This window comes from Fusarium mangiferae (genome assembly GCF_900044065.1).
Source record: "Fusarium mangiferae strain MRC7560 genome assembly, contig: FMAN_scaffold001, whole genome shotgun sequence".
Classification (NCBI taxonomy): Eukaryota; Fungi; Ascomycota; class Sordariomycetes; order Hypocreales; family Nectriaceae; genus Fusarium; species Fusarium mangiferae.
The window spans coordinates 3,986,806-4,004,414 of record NW_024573921.1 but is presented as its reverse complement, the minus strand read 5'-3'; the positions used below and the strand labels follow the sequence as shown (position 1 = coordinate 4,004,414).

The 17,609-nt window shown below is 46.6% G+C and overlaps 6 protein-coding genes across 6 annotated transcripts; 3 read left to right on the top strand and 3 right to left on the bottom strand.

Moving 5' to 3' along the window:
- Positions 1-50: 50 nt before the first annotated feature.
- On the bottom strand, positions 51-1,128 carry FMAN_01795 (uncharacterized protein; the record flags this gene model as incomplete). Its single annotated transcript, XM_041823000.1, has 5 exons — positions 51-88; positions 283-519; positions 569-768; positions 819-905; positions 965-1,128. 5 exons carry the CDS (start codon positions 1,126-1,128, stop codon positions 51-53), a joined length of 726 nt encoding a protein of 241 aa, XP_041677141.1.
- A 3,093-nt stretch (positions 1,129-4,221) lies between these two features.
- On the bottom strand, positions 4,222-6,002 carry FMAN_01794 (uncharacterized protein; the record flags this gene model as incomplete). The annotated part of the gene is made up of 9 exons (XM_041822989.1): positions 4,222-4,271; positions 4,331-4,733; positions 4,787-4,866; positions 4,928-5,084; positions 5,138-5,265; positions 5,374-5,410; positions 5,466-5,592; positions 5,652-5,730; positions 5,789-6,002. The coding sequence occupies 9 exons, from the start codon at positions 6,000-6,002 to the stop codon at positions 4,222-4,224; spliced, it is 1,275 nt and encodes a 424-aa protein (XP_041677140.1).
- Positions 6,003-7,343: 1,341 nt separating this feature from the next.
- Positions 7,344-8,332, top strand: FMAN_01793 (uncharacterized protein; the record flags this gene model as incomplete). The annotated part of the gene is made up of 4 exons (XM_041822978.1): positions 7,344-7,596; positions 7,651-7,841; positions 7,903-8,082; positions 8,156-8,332. The coding sequence occupies 4 exons, from the start codon at positions 7,344-7,346 to the stop codon at positions 8,330-8,332; spliced, it is 801 nt and encodes a 266-aa protein (XP_041677139.1).
- Positions 8,333-10,294: 1,962 nt separating this feature from the next.
- Positions 10,295-10,680, top strand: FMAN_01792 (uncharacterized protein; the record flags this gene model as incomplete). Its single annotated transcript, XM_041822967.1, has 2 exons — positions 10,295-10,541; positions 10,589-10,680. 2 exons carry the CDS (start codon positions 10,295-10,297, stop codon positions 10,678-10,680), a joined length of 339 nt encoding a protein of 112 aa, XP_041677138.1.
- A 238-nt stretch (positions 10,681-10,918) lies between these two features.
- On the bottom strand, positions 10,919-12,932 carry FMAN_16026 (uncharacterized protein; the record flags this gene model as incomplete). Its single annotated transcript, XM_041822956.1, has 3 exons — positions 10,919-11,433; positions 11,487-12,801; positions 12,852-12,932. The coding sequence occupies 3 exons, from the start codon at positions 12,930-12,932 to the stop codon at positions 10,919-10,921; spliced, it is 1,911 nt and encodes a 636-aa protein (XP_041677137.1).
- A 1,353-nt stretch (positions 12,933-14,285) lies between these two features.
- FMAN_01791 (uncharacterized protein) lies at positions 14,286-17,607 on the top strand (the record flags this gene model as incomplete). The annotated part of the gene is made up of 3 exons (XM_041822945.1): positions 14,286-15,291; positions 15,344-15,419; positions 15,468-17,607. The coding sequence occupies 3 exons, from the start codon at positions 14,286-14,288 to the stop codon at positions 17,605-17,607; spliced, it is 3,222 nt and encodes a 1,073-aa protein (XP_041677136.1).
- Between the last annotated feature and the right edge of the window lie 2 nt (positions 17,608-17,609).

The following is a 17,609-nucleotide window of genomic DNA, read 5'->3' as shown; positions in this document are numbered from 1 at the left end:
TACAGCCTGATACAGAAACAGAATATCGACCAGGTCTCTTTTCTCCCTTGCTAATTCTGAGTAGTCCCTGCTTTGAGCTGAGCCGAGTCTGAGCTACGAGTGAGTAACTATAAGAGGCGGAGGTTCTTAAGTTAATAAGCCACTTCATACCTTACATCAACACCGCATCTCTGTATAAGATAGCTTAGCCCATAACCTTATAGCTCAGTCCCTTTACATTAAGCGGGTAGCAATCGGGGTTGCTGGGAATAATTCTGGGGATCCCGTTGCAGTTTTGTCTACCGTATACGTAGAGAGAAAACCCTTGGGAGGCGGTAAATTTAATGCTTTTTGCACCAGCAATGTTTGAGCAACCTTTTGGCTTCGTGCCCTCGGTCCGGTGCTTGCCCTTGGAACAATCGTCGTCGGTAAACCATTGAAGTGTCCAAGCGCCTCTTGAAAGGTCGTTGGGTTTGAGGTTTCGTTGAAGTCCTGGCTGATAGCCAAATGGCTGCTCGACCATGCTGGTGTCTTTGATATCTGAGGACCCTTTAGTATTGATGTACGGGCGGCATTCGTGGAAACTTACCAGAGTCGGGTCTTGATGAAGCAATTCGTCGGTTCATAGCTTCATCCTTGGTCAAGTATCCCTTGCCTTCCCAATCGTATTGGCTCCATCTTTCAGCTAAGACGTCCAGCCCTAGGCTAGCGAAGGCATCGCGACTTTGTGCCCACTCTAGGAAGCTGATCAGGCCATCTTGATTCACATCAACAGCGTTAAATTTGCTCCTGCAACGACTTATGTTAGTTTACATCACCCATTGAAGATCTAAACCTACAGGCAGATATTCTCAGTCTTCGCATCAGACAGCTCAGTCGATTTCCCGCCTTTACAGGGTCCATCGCAGTTGCAACAGAAAATGTTGCTAATCAGATAAAAATCAGTAATTTGTTCAGCACACAAGCTGCGAAGGCGATGGCTTACCACGCAGCAGTACTGCAGCACTCGTATACCGTGCAACCACTTTGGTCTCCACAAGTCAAGTAGATATTACAAGGGCAGCAGCCAGCAGCAGTGGACTTTATAAACGTCAAGCCTATAATGAGGCACATAAGGCACAATGACGAAAACGAATTGGTGATTTTCATGTTGATTGATTGATGAAAAGAAGAATATGTTTGGAACAGATTGTTGTAAGGACACAGGATTAGGACAGTTACTGGCGATCTGCCCGTTTATATATGTGGTTGTGCTGTTAAAGGTGTGCCATTCCGGTTAGTAAAGTGAATCTTTTGCTCAACTGGGACCTGGAAAGCGACTATCAAAAATGACACTGACAGAGAGAGCTGAAAGTGTGACAAGCTAAGAAGTGACTATCGAAGAATGAACTGACTGAGAAACTTTGATAAGAACTTGCTACTCCTATTCGGCTAGAAAAGTGATAATGTGGCCAGCTGAGAAGTGATTAAAGACGAATTGATTACCAGGGGACGGCACGGGGCCTTCCTTGAACAGTTGTGTAGAGACCGGCCTTGTTATCGCTGTGGTATACCGCAGTAACTCTTGGCGAAAAGAAGAGGCAAGTAGGCGCCTTCTGACCCTCTTGCACATGTTTTGGAAGATGGGTCAAGTTCAGCGCCCTTCGGATCGGGGGAGTCCACGCTTTTGACGCTCAACTACCCCAGGGAACCCGAAAGACGTTCACCACGAACAGGCTATTAGAAATATCCTAAAATGAGCAATTATCGCCTTATTCAACGGTATCATCCACGCTGGAGGCCTTGTGTCCGGTCAGAGGAGCCATTCTGGGCACAGATCACAACAATCCTAAAGATCAATGGGTCAGCAGGAACCTGAATGGCCATAGTACTTGACTAGCTTATTGTGATTGTGAGGTCCTGCCGAGCATGATATATATGGAGAAGCCTGTTTTTGGCTAGTCTTCAAGGTTGGCTGTCTCAACTTCTCGCAAACCCTTTGACCGTTCCACGCCGAGCGAGGTGGGTGTAGTCACATTACCTGCGATAAGTCAATCAGCATCCATACATGCTCGTGCACCCCCCATCCCCATCATCTCAAATACCACTATGTTATATGTAGTTAGCTAGCCACCTACAAAGTACTGGCAGATCTGGCTGAGCCAATAGCAGCTGAGCGAGAATGAGCCGAGACACGGCAGCCTTGGCTTCCCTCCGCAGAGCTTCTACTCACAGCTAGCGTCACATGCAGATGGTCATTTTTATCACAGATATCACATTTCCACTCACGAACCCGTACCGAAAGGTATCGGACCAGCATGGTATGACTTTTTAAAATAGTGAAACTGTATTTCTTATCATCACCACAATTGAAAAAAGCATACGTAGGCTAGAAGGATGGAAGTAAAACACCAAGCTTGAGTACCTAGGTCAGATCCATTTACATAAAAATAATAATATAATATAAATTGCTTTCTGTATTATTGTATGTATACAATAATCATCAAGATTTCATTTATCTATTAGCATACTTCATATCTCTTTATCTTTACCCAAATACAAGTACTTTAACAGATCTCTTTGTTGGTATAGTTGATCTCAAGTTCGGTATGGTATTTCCCTCCGAAGTAGGGGAGCTGGTTGGAACGAGCCACCCGCACTTCACTAACATCATAAACTTTTAGCCAAGATCGGTTCGTCGGAAAGGAGGTTGCTTATTAGCTCAGAAAGGGCACACTAGCTTGTGATGTGATGGCAGATAGTTCAGAGCTCTCCTGTTGCCGCCGGCGCACTGACCTGTCTGCATGGTTCTATGGAGTAGAGGTGGCTAAACGGGGCAGCTTCGTATAACTTCTCGCATTATCAAGCGTGTTCTTGGATTCTCAGGTAGCCACATTCTTGATAATATACGTTTGCGCAGCTCCGCGTCGGTTGTTATCTGACAGCATTACGCGGCCAAAGATCTGGCCTTGATGAATTGGCGTATTTTCAGCTGCCGGGGCTCCCACTTGCCGCCTCCCCGTCACTTCATGAAGATATCTGTTTTCATTTGGCGACACGAAGAAACATAACTGTAGGTAGTTTCCTGTATGTCTTATTCTTTCAAGCAATTGATATATCTCAATTATATGCAAGATGATGCAGCAGGGCTTGTTCCCAGTAAGCCTAGGAGCGAACTACGATTTGAAACTTGAGATGGCATGGCGTTTTATCCTTACCTACTATTATCGCGAACTGGTCGATGATGGGATAATTATTGACTGCAGGTGCAGGGATTTATTAAAACTTTGACTGGCTACACCTTTCGCGTGGATCATAGTTTGATGCCTGTGATTGAAGTTGCATCTTTCACACAGACGAGTCAGGCTGTGACTGCAAGATATGACAGATGGACGCCCTGATACCAGTGACTTGAAGTAAGAGAGTCTAGACCATAGCAACCCTGGTAATTTGTCCACCTGGTACAGACCACACTCATTGCTCTTGGCGTAAATCATTGTTCAAAGCGGTGCATGACTCGGCTATCATGATTACCACGCGGCGAAGCTCCCTACCAGCTGCGTAGGCAGAGTCTCCTTGCTACGTATCATTCTTACACACCAGAGAAGATCTCATGTTAAAGCAATGCGAAGCCAGTCACTTTGTCCCGGCTACCCGTCTGGCTGTCGACCCACAGACAACCGACGAAGCGCACGGCCGTGCTCAGCGTCACTCACATTCAGGGGTATCATTCTACCCCGCCCTGCCTGAAGCTTAATTACAGGGGCTGTAGACAGGCAACCACTTCCTTTTACCAGCTGGCACTCGTTGCGCTATCCTTGAAAGTTGGAAAATTCCAGTTATGAGTCTTCTCTTCTATTCTTCCCAGAAGACTCAACACCTTGAAGGCAACTATGCTTTAAACAAGATCAGATTGGCTAAACTGTTTCTACACTGGCTCTGGGAGGGAAGAGCTCAGTATGTATAGATAGATGCTCAAAGCAGCAGCTGTGTGGCCTATTGAGAGTTTAGATTAAGGTTATTGCGTTTCTTTTTTGGCGTAGTGTATGATATCTGATACTACATCATGCTGAAAATAAGCATCTTATTGTGTTTTTTACTATCCTAGACCCCCCAGCTGCATCTTACACATTGATATAGGGACATTTGGCTTTTAAATCAATTCAAAAAGATAGATTAGGCGTTAAATCTAAGTACAAGAAGCTTTACCTTTATATAACTCATTACCTCTCTCCACTTCTATGCCAAAAGTGCAATATCTAGCTACTGATTGGCAAGAGCATACTCCATGGCGTGATAGTATGAGAGCGGATCTAGATATCTAATTTAGTAGATGACTTGGCTAGATGGTCAAAGTCGCGATAAAACTTACAGTGATACGTCTGCGTGGCTAACCTTCTGACAAAGCCAAATCGAGTAAACCCTATGTCCACGTTTCCGGGGCCATTTCTCTCAGTTTCGATTGGAGCAGGTTCAGCTTCTTTAAAAATCTGTATCCCGTTGTCGATGTGGTAGAATGGGCCCGTTTTCGGCTTGTACTTGAGCAACGAAGGGACTTGGGGAACGATATCCTTATCATTGACAATTCTCCAGGCACCGCCAGGGAAATTGCCGCCAAGGTTTTCGTAGAAGGCTTGAGACCAGGCCTTCTGGCCGACACGGGGGCTTCCAAAGTTGTAGAGGTCACCGAGTCGGGCCCCAGCAGGCAAACTGGCATTTTGCATCATGAGTTGAGCGAAGCAGAAGCTGGAGTAAGATCCCCCGAGAGAATGTCCCTGAGATAGAAATCTTAGTATGATAGGAGATCTGCGAAGGGGAAAGTACAGACTGTAACATGGAGAAGAGGTTCAGTGTTATCTTCGACATGGAGCTTTGGTACAAAGTCTTCAAGCGCATTCAAAATAAGTTCTTTCAATCAAACAGACGATTTTCAGTACACACGAAGCAATATGAGGACAACATGACCCACCGAATGGTGAAACGCTATCTTTGTCGTTAAAAGTTCCAAACAGTGCATTGTACACGCCTTCAGACACGACAGTCCCGAAAAGATGTTTGGCGTCTACTTGAATTGGATCGAATGAGGAGTCGACATTGATGTCTTTGATGTTTTTCGGATCGGTCCCCTAAACATATTCTAGTAGCAGACTCTTCCGATTCGGGGTGATGTGTAGCTAACCTTGAATGTGATACCAACATAAGGAGCGCCCTGTTTATGGTCTTTCGGGAAGAAAGCACCACAAAAAGGCCCGTTCCATTTGGGGTTCGTATCGTTGTGACCCTGATGCGCCTTTTTCAGTATATGTTCTGCAATAACGTGTGGAAGAAAGCCTTTACCTTAGTGAGATCTTCCGGTTTGTAAGTACGCATGCGTTTGATCATCATAACTGAGAAACATCAACCGAGTGGACTTACCGCAGATTTGCATAAAATCCATGCCCCAGACCGCCGCCTGTGCATCAAGGTTAGGACATATATCCACATCTCCGGTAGAATCATATACTCACGACTTCTTTGATTCCCTCTACTGATTGCTCGTATAGATCATGAACCTGATGTAGATCGCCATTGGGACTTGTTCCGGCCTTGACACTTTTATAAAGCTGGACTGCGTCGTGAAGTTTATCCCAGTCTCTAGATTCATGATATTCATCATTAGCGAGGCCAAAATGTTTCATAGGTGCTCTACCAACCTCAGATAGACAGTCATGCTCTCCATAAAAGCTAAGAAGCAGCAATTCCAGTCGATATTCTCTTTGCCACTCAGGACATCTATCGAGAATTTTCAGTTTGCTGTACAGTAGAAATAAATCGCAGCAGGTGCTCTTACTTTTCAGGATAGCTTCCTCGATACTCTTAATATGGTTCTGCGACCACTTCTTCAACTCCGCACGAACAATCTTGCAAGATGGCAATATCAAAGTTTCCTCGTCATCTTCGGGGGGAGTCAAAGCGATGTTGGCATGGGACAATTGTTCAAGATGCCTGATACGAATTTGCCTTCTGGCATCATGTAGGGTTGTTGGTGGAGGAACTGGGTTCATTTTCAACGGTGGGGCTTGTGGTATTGAGTTTAGATTAAGAATTGTAAGTCTGAACTTGCTTTTTAACCCATACGGAAGCCGTTCTTTTATAGCTATTGGCGCTGAGACTTTTGTCCATCAAGTCAGTGTCTCCCGATAAGCATCTCTACTCATGATTTTGGTTGCATTGTCTACTTGGGTAGTTGAAAGAACAATTCTCAGGTGTAGGTGTCTGATAATAAGTGATGTGCCAAGCTTCCTGCAGCTGACAAATCTGTACTTGGCTTGGGGTTCATGCAATGCACGGGCTGCAAAACTTCTTGGACCAATTAATACCCTGGTTATCAGGCAGGAACCCTACATATCGTCTGTTTCTGTCAACATGCAGGATGTGAAGGTTCATGGTAGCACACCTCTTCAGCTCCAAGCAAGACTTAAACTTATCCTGTTATTGTGAATCGTTCAGAATGCCGTCAAGTAGACTCTAGACCGGACTGATTTGTCCGATATACCATATCACACCAGCCACCTCGGAGAGAACTTCTAGATTTGAGAAACCCCACAAATGCCGAAAGCAAGACAATGCCACTAATTATGCGAGACGCGTCCAATATCACATTCTTAGATTGGCATATCAACTGGTCTCCAATCAGACAAGCCTGGCAGAAGGGAGTTGACAATGATAATCACATAAGACCGAGAACAAGGTATAGCCCGCCACCTTTGGCCAGCTGAAAGCTGGTTCTGTAATTGTGTAGACGCGTGTCTTTGTTTGAGAAAGCCAAGACATGATACGAGAACTTTGCGCAGAGAATCGATAGTTCCAGACGCTATTTCGTGCGCCAGGGACAATTAACAGGTCATTATGCAATGACCAACTTGAGTCACAAGTTAATCTCTCTTTATCCCAGGGAAGTACGGAGTAGGCGTAGGCTGTATGCTCTGTTGACAAGCACCGCCATGATAGTGATAATACGGCCGAATCACATTATCGATAGCAATGTTTCGCCGTCACATCTCGATGACTTCATAATCGCATGACCAGACTGATAATGCTAGCGCAGACGATCCGTTTAAGGATAGACCACTAACACGGGGATAATTGTTTCAGCCAGCCATATGTCTTAGACTCTTTGCTATACTATGTAGCTCATCTACTGCTGTTGCCGCTATTAAACCTTGGAGTGACCGAAGCATTTCGGGTTCAAATATGCATATAGAGAAAGCCATCATCCCATTGGAATTCATGCAACGCTCAACTTGACTTAACATCCTTACGAACACTTGACTTACTGTTCTTCCTCTCTATAACTACTCACACTCTTTCCCGATTTTACTCAGACCACACACAAATACTACACAATGCTCTACAAGATTCCCATTGCCTCCCTTGTACTCGCTTCGTCGGCATTTGCGACCGTTCTCAACGTGAACGTCTATGCAAATGCAGAAAGCGCCAATGCTGGTAGCCATCAGGACCAAATGGTTCTGGACGACGGGAAGCCTGACGCGCCAGCCTGGAAGGGACGAGACGAACGTCATCTTGTGCCCTTGCTTCCGGAAGCTAGAACTGGCGTGATTCCGGCAGATATCGAGGAGGGGCTGATCGCTGCTTGTAAGTTTGGATATAAAAGTATCATTTATAACTTGGACTCTAATTGGAAACCAGTGGGCCCGCGCTTCGCAAATGAGTTCATCAAAGTTGGCATTGAATCCGAAGGAAATATGGATTCACCCACAGCAGGTGGGTGTGGCTTGAAGTGTGCGAAGACGATTATCAAGGCTATGCCCTGTATCATAGCTGCCGGTGCATGCAAGTGTAAAGCGCCCATCTTGAAGTGTCCTGTCAAGCTGAAAGAGGTATGTCACGCATCTAGCCAATCCCAATGAGCAATCGGCTAAATCATCTTCCACATTATAGCTGTGCAACTGTGTTCCATGCCTACCAGAAAAGCTGCAGAAGATCATTGACAAGATCAAAGTCTGCCAGAGCTCGACTCTTGACGAATTATCCGATTCCGAAAGGGAAATTGATGACAGCCTGGACTACGGAAACTTCGTCTCATTTGAGACTCGAGACGTGAATCTGCTGGCTTACAGGGTGAGCCATCCCCTACCTTCACATACCGCGTGTTGAAATCTTGAAGAATGTCTTTGCTAATAAAACGTTCCAGGGAGATCTTGCCAAGACAACTCTCGAAGAGGCGAGGGCTCTCGCCAAGGGTGGCTATTGCCCTGGTCAATACTGCGGTGGCTCTGGATGCTGTCTGGGCCTGTGCCTCTTTGACGACGAGTGTTTTGGAGAAGAGTTGGAGCTGGAGAACGAAAAGAGCCGTCACCTCGAGCTTTAGTATCATCACTACTGATTCTGGCGTGTGAATCTACAGAGAGTATCACATAAGCAATTGGTATCCACAGCAACTTGAACTATACTTGAGCTCGGAATTTGGGGACGTGACGGACCTGAGCTATTGAGGAACCTCTATGGCAGCATATCATAATCAATACTAGTTGGGCTGTCGATAGGATCGCATATACTTTGTGTTTGCATGTGAGCTCAAAAGAGTGGTGAATGTTCAATTGTAAACTCAAACACGCCACCAAAATTGTTTTGACTCCATACATATATACGGAAAACTGCCTTCATAACGTGGTGAAACCAACATGGAAGACTGTAACTGGTCAGCGTGTTTCTAATCGTCGGTTACCAACCGCTTAGTTGAGTTTGTGAACGAAGTCTTAGACTGTTATACCCGGCCAGGGCTTTAGCCGACCAGGTATCATCATCGGGCGGGCGGCCAAGTCGCCACACTAGCATCGTGACGGGAAGGCAGAATTGCTTCAGCTGTCGCTGTGACGCCTCAATACTAACGAGTTACTCTTTTTGGGCCGGCCAAGAGGCAGCTTAATCCGACTGCGACCAATCGCCGCAAAGCGGGTAAGTTCTTTAGTGCCAATATTTAGCTAATATCCCGCATCCGAACTAACCTATCGAACTCATAACCCCTCATGTTTGGAGCCGTGTGGCAGCACCTCGTATTTCGTAGCAAGCCGCGTATAATTGATGCACGGGGAACCCCTTTTGCCCTTGATAGTGACACCCTCGGAAGGCCCTTTCGTGTTGTGGGATGCTCCTCCAACCCGATATTGCCATGTTCGGATATTTCATTCGCTGGGACTGGCTTATTCGATTTTGCCATATGTGGAACAAAAACACGAGATACACGAGAGACATCAAGGTAGATAGAACAAGCATCTCAAGAGCTTCTAAAAGGAAAGGATTGATGCCTCCTGTGCCCCCGTAACTTTTTCAATGCAGCGTCTCAAGTCACTCCTGAATAATGGATAAGCTGTAGATACTTGATGCATTGCGACATCCTGTGCGCCGGAGGGTGAACAGAACCAAAAGCCACAAATATGAATGCCGCATATCCCATCTAGACCCGATGCAAACATTCCATCTAGACCATATGCACATAGCCCTTGTGTAACTAAGCATGCATATGTGATTGGCTTAGATCACTATAGAGAACTTATTGTAAGTGAGACACCGTTCGATGTCCCGATCTCAGCTGTGCTTCATTCCAGCATATTCTATGGACCTCTGGCCTGTAAGCCAACACTAGCCAAAGAGAAGAATTGCAGGTACTGCTAAGCGCTGGAAGGCTAAGTTACAGCTCTCCGCTTGTATTCAGAGCATGTGAAGGCTTTTAGACCCTCAAGTCAAGCCAATCAGGCCACCCAAAGATGGAGTAATGCGGTTCGGATCGCGATGATCCGGCAAACGGTGCTCTACAGACTCAGCGCCACGTTATGATAGCAAGCACTCGACAGGGAACCGACATAGGGTTTGCAGAGAATGAACAGGCTAAGACTGGAGGGGCGTCAACTAATTAATCCGTTGTCGAGACTATTCCACGACCTAGACATCATTTATGGCTATACACGTGGGAGTACGAGACAGAAAAGATCACATATTCTGCCCAATTATCTACGGGTATCATTGGGATGGATGAAAATGGAAGAGCTCTATATGCTTAGTATGCCACATTGGGTATTTTGACGCACACCTTCCTGCAGACAGTGGTATGGTTCGTCAAATCAGGCGTGTGACCAAGGAAATTTGCCAGGGCCAGCGTGACATTGAACCTCATCGCCAATTCACAGCAACAACCGCAGGAAAGTCTGGCTAGGAATTTAGGTATAAATATCACAACCTGCCCATCAATATTTCAGCATAGTTCCCTACTCATCATCTCTTCATCCATCCTCATCTATTATCTTATATCTTTACTGTCTGAACTTGGGCCAAGATGGCGACTATTACATTCACCAACAACTACATTAGAGTCAGCTGTGACCCAACAGTCAAGTCGATCAATCTATTCCTCACCGACGAGGGCGAAGAGCTGCCTAACAACAGCAAGTTCAGCGAGAAGCAATACTCTGGCGACTCCAAAAAAGCGGTCGTCACCTACAAGGTACCCCCACCAGCACCGACCACCTACTCGGTCGGCCAGGGCGTTGTCTTTCCTGACGGTGCTCAAGTCACTATCACTGGTGAGTGATCCCATCGCTTCGATATTTCTTGTATTGATAAAAGGCAGGAGGAGCAGACGGCTCTATGCTAGTTCAGGCAGCAGACAAGAACGGAAACAAGGGCACTTGGATTTTGGTGGGTGCCGATGAGGAGGACTGAATTCCCAGAACTCCTTATACAATTTAGCAAACAACTTACTATACAAAGATTCAAATATCAGGTATACATTAGTATACAGCACTCAATACTACTAAAGGTCTTGATAAGAGTCATGTTAATTAAGTAAATTGGCGTAAAAGGAGTAATGTAAAAGTGAAGTTGAGCTAAAGAGAACTCCTGCTCACGCTTCTTCTTGTCTCCCCTGGTCCCCCAAATCCTCTCCAGTGTCTCCAGCCGCCTACGCTGCTGCCATACTTTCACCCTGGCTTCCAGATTGTTGTACAGTTAAATGACCAATGCAACCAAGATGGTCGAGGATCATGGGGCATGATCTCATATCCAATCCAACCAAACTGAGACCTATGAGCCTACGAGCGGCAAGAACAAACAGAAATACAATCAATGTAATATTGATGTTTGCTATGCCATAGGCCATCGAAAATCCGAGTAAAGTTGCAATGGTAAACATGACTGCGGTATGAACCGCAACTCCCTTTTGGAGACTCGGTGCGCTGGTCAAATTGTCTCCTATCACCCAATTATAAAGCTCCGGGTATCCAATATCTTTAGCACGCTTTTTGAGGACGTCTTGTACGATCCTTATACGTGCGATGTCTGTCTCCTGGGGCAGATTTTGTCTCTGCGCAAGATATTGACTTCTCGGTTGAGGCCGCGCGCTCCCAGTAACAGGTATTTCGAGATTCGCCTGATCAAGGTGAGCTTTCTCAATTGACTTGAGTTTCTGCTTATAGTCTAGACCCTTTTATTAGAGAGTGCCCAGAGATAGAGCGAAGAGTAAACATTACCGGCGTGGGCTTCCAAAGCTGCAAATATCGGGAGAGCCAGCAGAGTTAGAGGCACAACCTGGCCGAATCCCATCTTGTTGGGATTGCCTGACATGCCTGTTGTCACAGCGCGCGAGGTAAAAATGGTTACAATCCCGTAGACATTGCCTGACCAAAGCCAGAATAATCTCCAGGCGAAGGACCCCCGACACTGGTGGAATGCCCATGCTTCAGGTATCAATGTGACAATGAGTCTAAGCTTTCTCGGCGATACCGGTTTCGAGGTTAAGATCGTGAGAGCTTTTAGCTTCAGCCACTTGTTCAAGAGCTGCTCTCGGTTGGACTCTTTGATCTCCTTCGATAGCTCTTTGAATTTGATCTTTGCGCCCCTCGGCTTCCATAGAATGGATCGTTGATGTTGATAGTTAGTCTCGTTGTTTGTCGCCATCTCTATGTTGCTACCCGAGATTAGCTGCAAAATGGAGACAATCGCCTGGCTTTCAACTTCCATATCGCTAGGCCGCCGACGGTTCTCTGGATTAGTTTGGTCTTCTAATCTGGAAAGCCTTTGAAGTTCAATACCCCCATTGTCTGGGAACTGCTGATCATCGAGGTTTGATCGATTCCGTCGTGTAATAGGGGACAGACCCCCGGAGCCAGGTTCCTTTGACTTGTCATCTGCTGGCTCATTGTGATGCAGAAGCTGAACAATCTCATACGTGCCATAAAGCACTGTTAATGGAACAAACATCTGCTCGATGATACTGATGTAATCTGCCCCTCCCATGTCGTCATTCATCCGATAGTCCTGAAACGTGCAAGTAAAGTAGACGTGGGTCTCCATATCCCAGGTGTACGATAGTTGGACAACGAGCAGGAAGACAAGCATCCCCGAGCCGGTGATCATAGCAAGGACCCTAATAAGCTTGGCGGTGCTATGGTCTTTAATACGGTCCATATAGAATGGAAAACTCCCCAAATGAACTGTCGACGCGAGACAACCTAGAGCGATCACAATGTTGCTGGAATAAATGGTGATTTCGTCGTGAATAATGAGAGCTGCGATTAGAATGGAGGCCTGAGAGACAAGTATCTGGTCGCTTATAGCAATCATGAAGGCCATGAAGGCATGAGTCCGCTCGCTTCTGCTTTGGACAACCTTGGTGCGTTTAGTCTTAGGGAACTTAGCCCTCAATCGGTGGTAAGTACGACGCGCCCCAGAAGCGATCACGGCGTCTCCGGAGTTTAGAAGCCTCGCAGGTACTGAGATTGTAAGAAAGGCTAGAATCAGAGTAGCTAATGCTATCAACGACGTGATAAGGAAAGCAGCTAGTACCTGGTCGCCGTTAGTTGGCGCATGTGCTGAATGATTGGCGATCGACTTACTCCTGGTCCAGCGATGTCAGCGTCAAATTCGACCTCTTCATTAGAAACAAGCACTTCTAGCCTTGATGGAGAACAGTCCATCCTCAGAGGATTCCGCTTGAATATGCCTAGGCCGGTTATTGGTGCTCGAGCAGTATAGGTACAGAAGTTAAGCAGAGACAAGATTGAATACGGAAAGATAAGGCGGAACGACAATTGAAATAGTTCAATGAGAATTTCTCTGTTTCAATCCACGATTCTATAAATAAATAAATGCTTCAAATGATTGGGCTTTTGAATGCCCATTTTTCAGCCCCAAGCCTCATATCGGGTTACACCAACAACCAATGATCCCTGATTGGACGTGAGGGTTGAAAAGCTGGCAAAAGTGCAAAGTGCGGCGCTAAACGGAGATTCACACTGAATTTTGTGCGGGTTTCTATGTCCTTATCTAAATGCGACTTTTCTTTTGAGGCAGTTTTAATATATCAAAGTTCAGAAAATAGAGTTAAACTCTAGATACAGTTCGATGTAACATCTTATTCCCGTAGCCAATACTACTTACCATTCAAACCGACGATTACTTCAAGCGTAACATGTCAAGTGCACTTATTACTACTATACTATACATGTGAGACTTATCATTTAGCCAAAGCAAATGCCGGTGACTTGTCATTTCGATGCCGATAACATGAAGTGGGTCACGACACCCACTTATTCGTTTCTATGTCTTCAAATGGAGGCGACGATGTGATGATCTACACTCTCCCCTTTCAGTCGGCTCTTGTGAATACCGATGCGACGGACTGTCTCCATCTCGGCTGTTGTACAGCACCGATACCCCGATTCGGTGCTGAAGATCTACACGGAGAAGGGTCCGAGCGAGATGAAATTCAAGGAAACTGACCTGACTAAGAACACATCGAGAATGACACAATAAGTGGGAATTATGGAGCTTCCACCCGTTTGATGGACTAATATAGATCAGAAGTACGTATTTAGTGACGAAACACAGCGGGAATAATGCGGTTAACGGATTTCGTTAACTCGCTGAGGCATATACGAAACTCATATTTATCGGTGTACAGCCTTTCTCGTACAATTCTCGGAGAAAATGGACTAAATAGTGACCCTTGCACGGCTGAGTCGGCACTCAGTGGGCTAAATGCAGATCCCCAATTTCCGTGTGGCAGCAATGCCGTCCGTGGAAAATCCGCGCGAGTTGTATGCCCCCATTTTAGCCACCATCCACGGCCCGATACGCTAAGGAGCGGTATTGAGGCTATTGTAGATGTATATCCGTACGAGAAATATTCCTCCGATATTTATATCCAGACGTTATGCCGTCGAGAGATGTGAGAAATCACTCTCCAAAAAGAACATCAGGCAAACATACGCTCACACAATTACTATCAACTCTTTTTTGTTATCCTTATAATATTATTGAACGTGGCTATGCGAGCTGATATCGAACGTTACGACGCCCCCGTTTCAGGCGGTGCATCAAACCAAGCCGATAATGCCATCAAGAAAGGCCCTGTCAACAATGAGTCGAACGTCAAACATCATGTCTTGATCGACCTTATTCACGACATTGCCACAAACGACCCTGATCGAGCTTTTGCTTATACTCCATCATCATCTGACACTCGTGATGGTTGGAAGCCAGTAACTCACCATCAACTCGCAAACGCCGTCGACTACCTCGCCCATGATATCTCCAAAACCGTTACCAAATCCTCAGACGACAAGGTTCCGACCGTGGCATTTATCGGCCCCAACGACTTTCGATACACGGCCATTCTCCTGGCTTGTGTAAAAACAGGCTGCAAGGCCCTTTTCATCTCTCCGCGAAACACCCCCGCCGTTCAGCTCTCCCTTCTCGAAGCTACGAATTGTCGATACCTTTACACAACCGAGTCGTTCAGGTCGGTTATGCAGCCCTGCCTCGATCAACGAACAATGGAAGTTGCCATGATAGAGAGTATTGATCATCTCCTGTCGGTGACTCCCAGTCCGTTTCCCTACAGCAGAACTATGGAACAGGCGCGTTGGGACCCCCTTGTTGTGCTTCACACCAGTGGTTCCACCGGAGTCCCCAAGCCAGTCTTCTTGAAACAGGGTATCTTGTACGCCTTTGAAGAATATCTTGCTCTGCCCAAGTTTCATGGTTCTCCATATCCTTTCAATGAATGGACAGAACGGGCGAGCAAGATCTTCATGGGTATGCCCATGTATCATGCTGCAGGAACCTATCTCCCTCTGTCCTTCATATACACTGGTCTCTCTGCAGTTATGCCGTTTCCCAACCAGCCTTTGAATGCTGATACAGCCATGGAGTACTTGAATCATAGTGGTGCTGATGGTGCAATGCTGCCGCCTTCTGTTATCGACGAGTTGGCAGCTTCTGAGGAGGGTATGGAGGCTCTGGCCAAGCTCAAACTCCTTATTACTGGCGGAGGTAAATGAATAAAATCTCTACTACTTTTGTGTATTATTAACTTTTGTAATAGGGAGTCTTTCAACCGAGGCTGGCAATATGCTGGCAGATAGGGGTGTCGTCTTGAGGAACGTCATTTCATCAACGGAGTAAGTATCTTCCTCAATCACAATTTGCGCGGAGACTGACGAAATAAGACTGTTCCCTCTGGCACCTTACAGTCCCCAAGACCCCAAGCTGTGGCGATACTTCATCTTTAATGATGAACTAATGGGCATTGATTGGCAACGTCATGACTCCAATGAGTATGAGCTTGTAGTCCGTCGCAAGGCATCGGATCCTGGAAGCCAAGGTTGTTTCTACAATTTCCCTGAACTATCCGAATGGCGTACCAACGACATCTTTGAACCCCACCCAACGCTCAAGAATCACTGGCTTTACAAAGGTCGGGCTGACGATATCATCGTCTTCTCCAACGGCGAGAAACTGAACCCTCTTACCATTGAAGGTATTGTTACGGACCATCCTCTTGTCAAGTCAGCCCTTGTAGTTGGCCAGAGAATGTTTCAGGCAGCTCTCATCATTGAGCCCATCGCAGAAGCGCAGCCGAGAGATGAAGCTGAGGCCAAAGCTTTACTCGACAAAATCTGGCCGGTAATCGAGAAGGCCAATGGTGAGACCGTTGCTCATGGACGAATTGCCGCGAATTTTATCGCTTTCGCCAACCCTGGTTTACCATTTGCTCGCGCTGATAAGGGCACTGTGCAGCGTGGTAAGACTGTCAAACTGTACGCCGACTTTATTTCGGATTTATACGAGAAGGCTGAGATGCTCGGAGATGGCCCATCTATCACCCTTGACTTGAGTAACGACGACGCTTTGACAGAATCTATCATCAGTCTCTTCGTTACCAAGCTTGGAGTCGAGAAGCTCGAACCGGATACAGACTTCTTCTCAGTCGGTGTTGACTCTTTGCAAGTGATGACAGCGACGAACCTGTTGCGGGGTGCTTTGCATAAAGTTGGTATTGACACTTCAACACTCGCACCACGTGTCATCTACCGCAACCCTACGGCAAAAAAGCTGGCTGAGTATATCCAGTCCTTGCGAAGTGGAGCCAGTGAGGACGACGAAGAGACGCAAGAGATAAATCAGATCAAGGCACAGGTCTCGAAGTATACCAAGAACCTCCCACCGCCTAAGACTGGAAAACAGGCCCCCCTTGATGATGGCCAAACTGTCATCGTCACGGGTACAACTGGTTCTTTGGGAGCTTACATGCTTGATCAACTTTGTCGTTTGTCATCTGTCAAGAAAGTCATCGCTCTCAACAGGAGTGAGGATGGTGGTTTATCTCGACAGCCCTCTGTCAACGAATTCCGTGGCTTGACAACAGATTTCTCCAAAGTGGAGTTTCTACACGCCGATCTATCACTTCCCGACCTCGGCTTGGGTCAGTCCAAGTATGACTCTCTTCTTGCAGATGTCGACCGCGTCATTCACAACGCTTGGCCCGTGAACTTCAAGTTCACCATGACTTCGTTTGAGAGTCACGTTCGAGGCGTACGCCATCTCGTCGACTTCTCTTCTGCAGCTTCAAAGAACGTACCTATCATCTTCATCTCGAGTATCGGAACGGTCGATAGATGGTCCTCGCCCGAAGCTGTTCCTGAGAAGGCGCTACATGACCTGACCTTGCCTATCATGGCATACGGACGATCCAAACTTGCTGCGAGTTTCATACTTGATGCAGCTGCGGAGGAGTCTAGTATCCCCACAGTTTCGGTGAGAGTTGGACAGATTGCGGGGTCAAGGGGAGAGAAGGGTCTGTGGAACCGTCAGGAGATGATTCCAAGCATGATCGCAAGCTCAGTTTATCTTGGAGTCCTACCTGACCATCTCAGCGGGCAACAGGAGATTGCTTGGACTCCTATCGAGGACATCTCAGGCCTTATTCTCGACGTTTCAGGCATCACGGTTCAGAAGTCTATCTCAGAAATTTCTGGCTACTTCCACGGCGTCAATCCTGCCTCGACCAGTTGGTCCGACATTGCTTCCGCGGTGAAAGACTTTTATGGTAACAAGATGAAGTTGGTTAGTGCTGAAGAATGGGTTGAGAGACTGGAGGCCAGTGCCAAGGAAGAGAACGTGGACTTTGATAAGAACCCTGGCGTCAAGCTTTTGGATACGTATCGTGGAATGTTTGTGGTCGGAGATGAGGTTCAGCCGGTTAAGTATGAGATGGAGAGGACCAAGAGCCATAGTCCGACGATGAGAGAGCTTGGGCCGATCACCCCGGAGCTGATGAGGAACTGGTGTCGCCAATGGGGGTTTTAGCT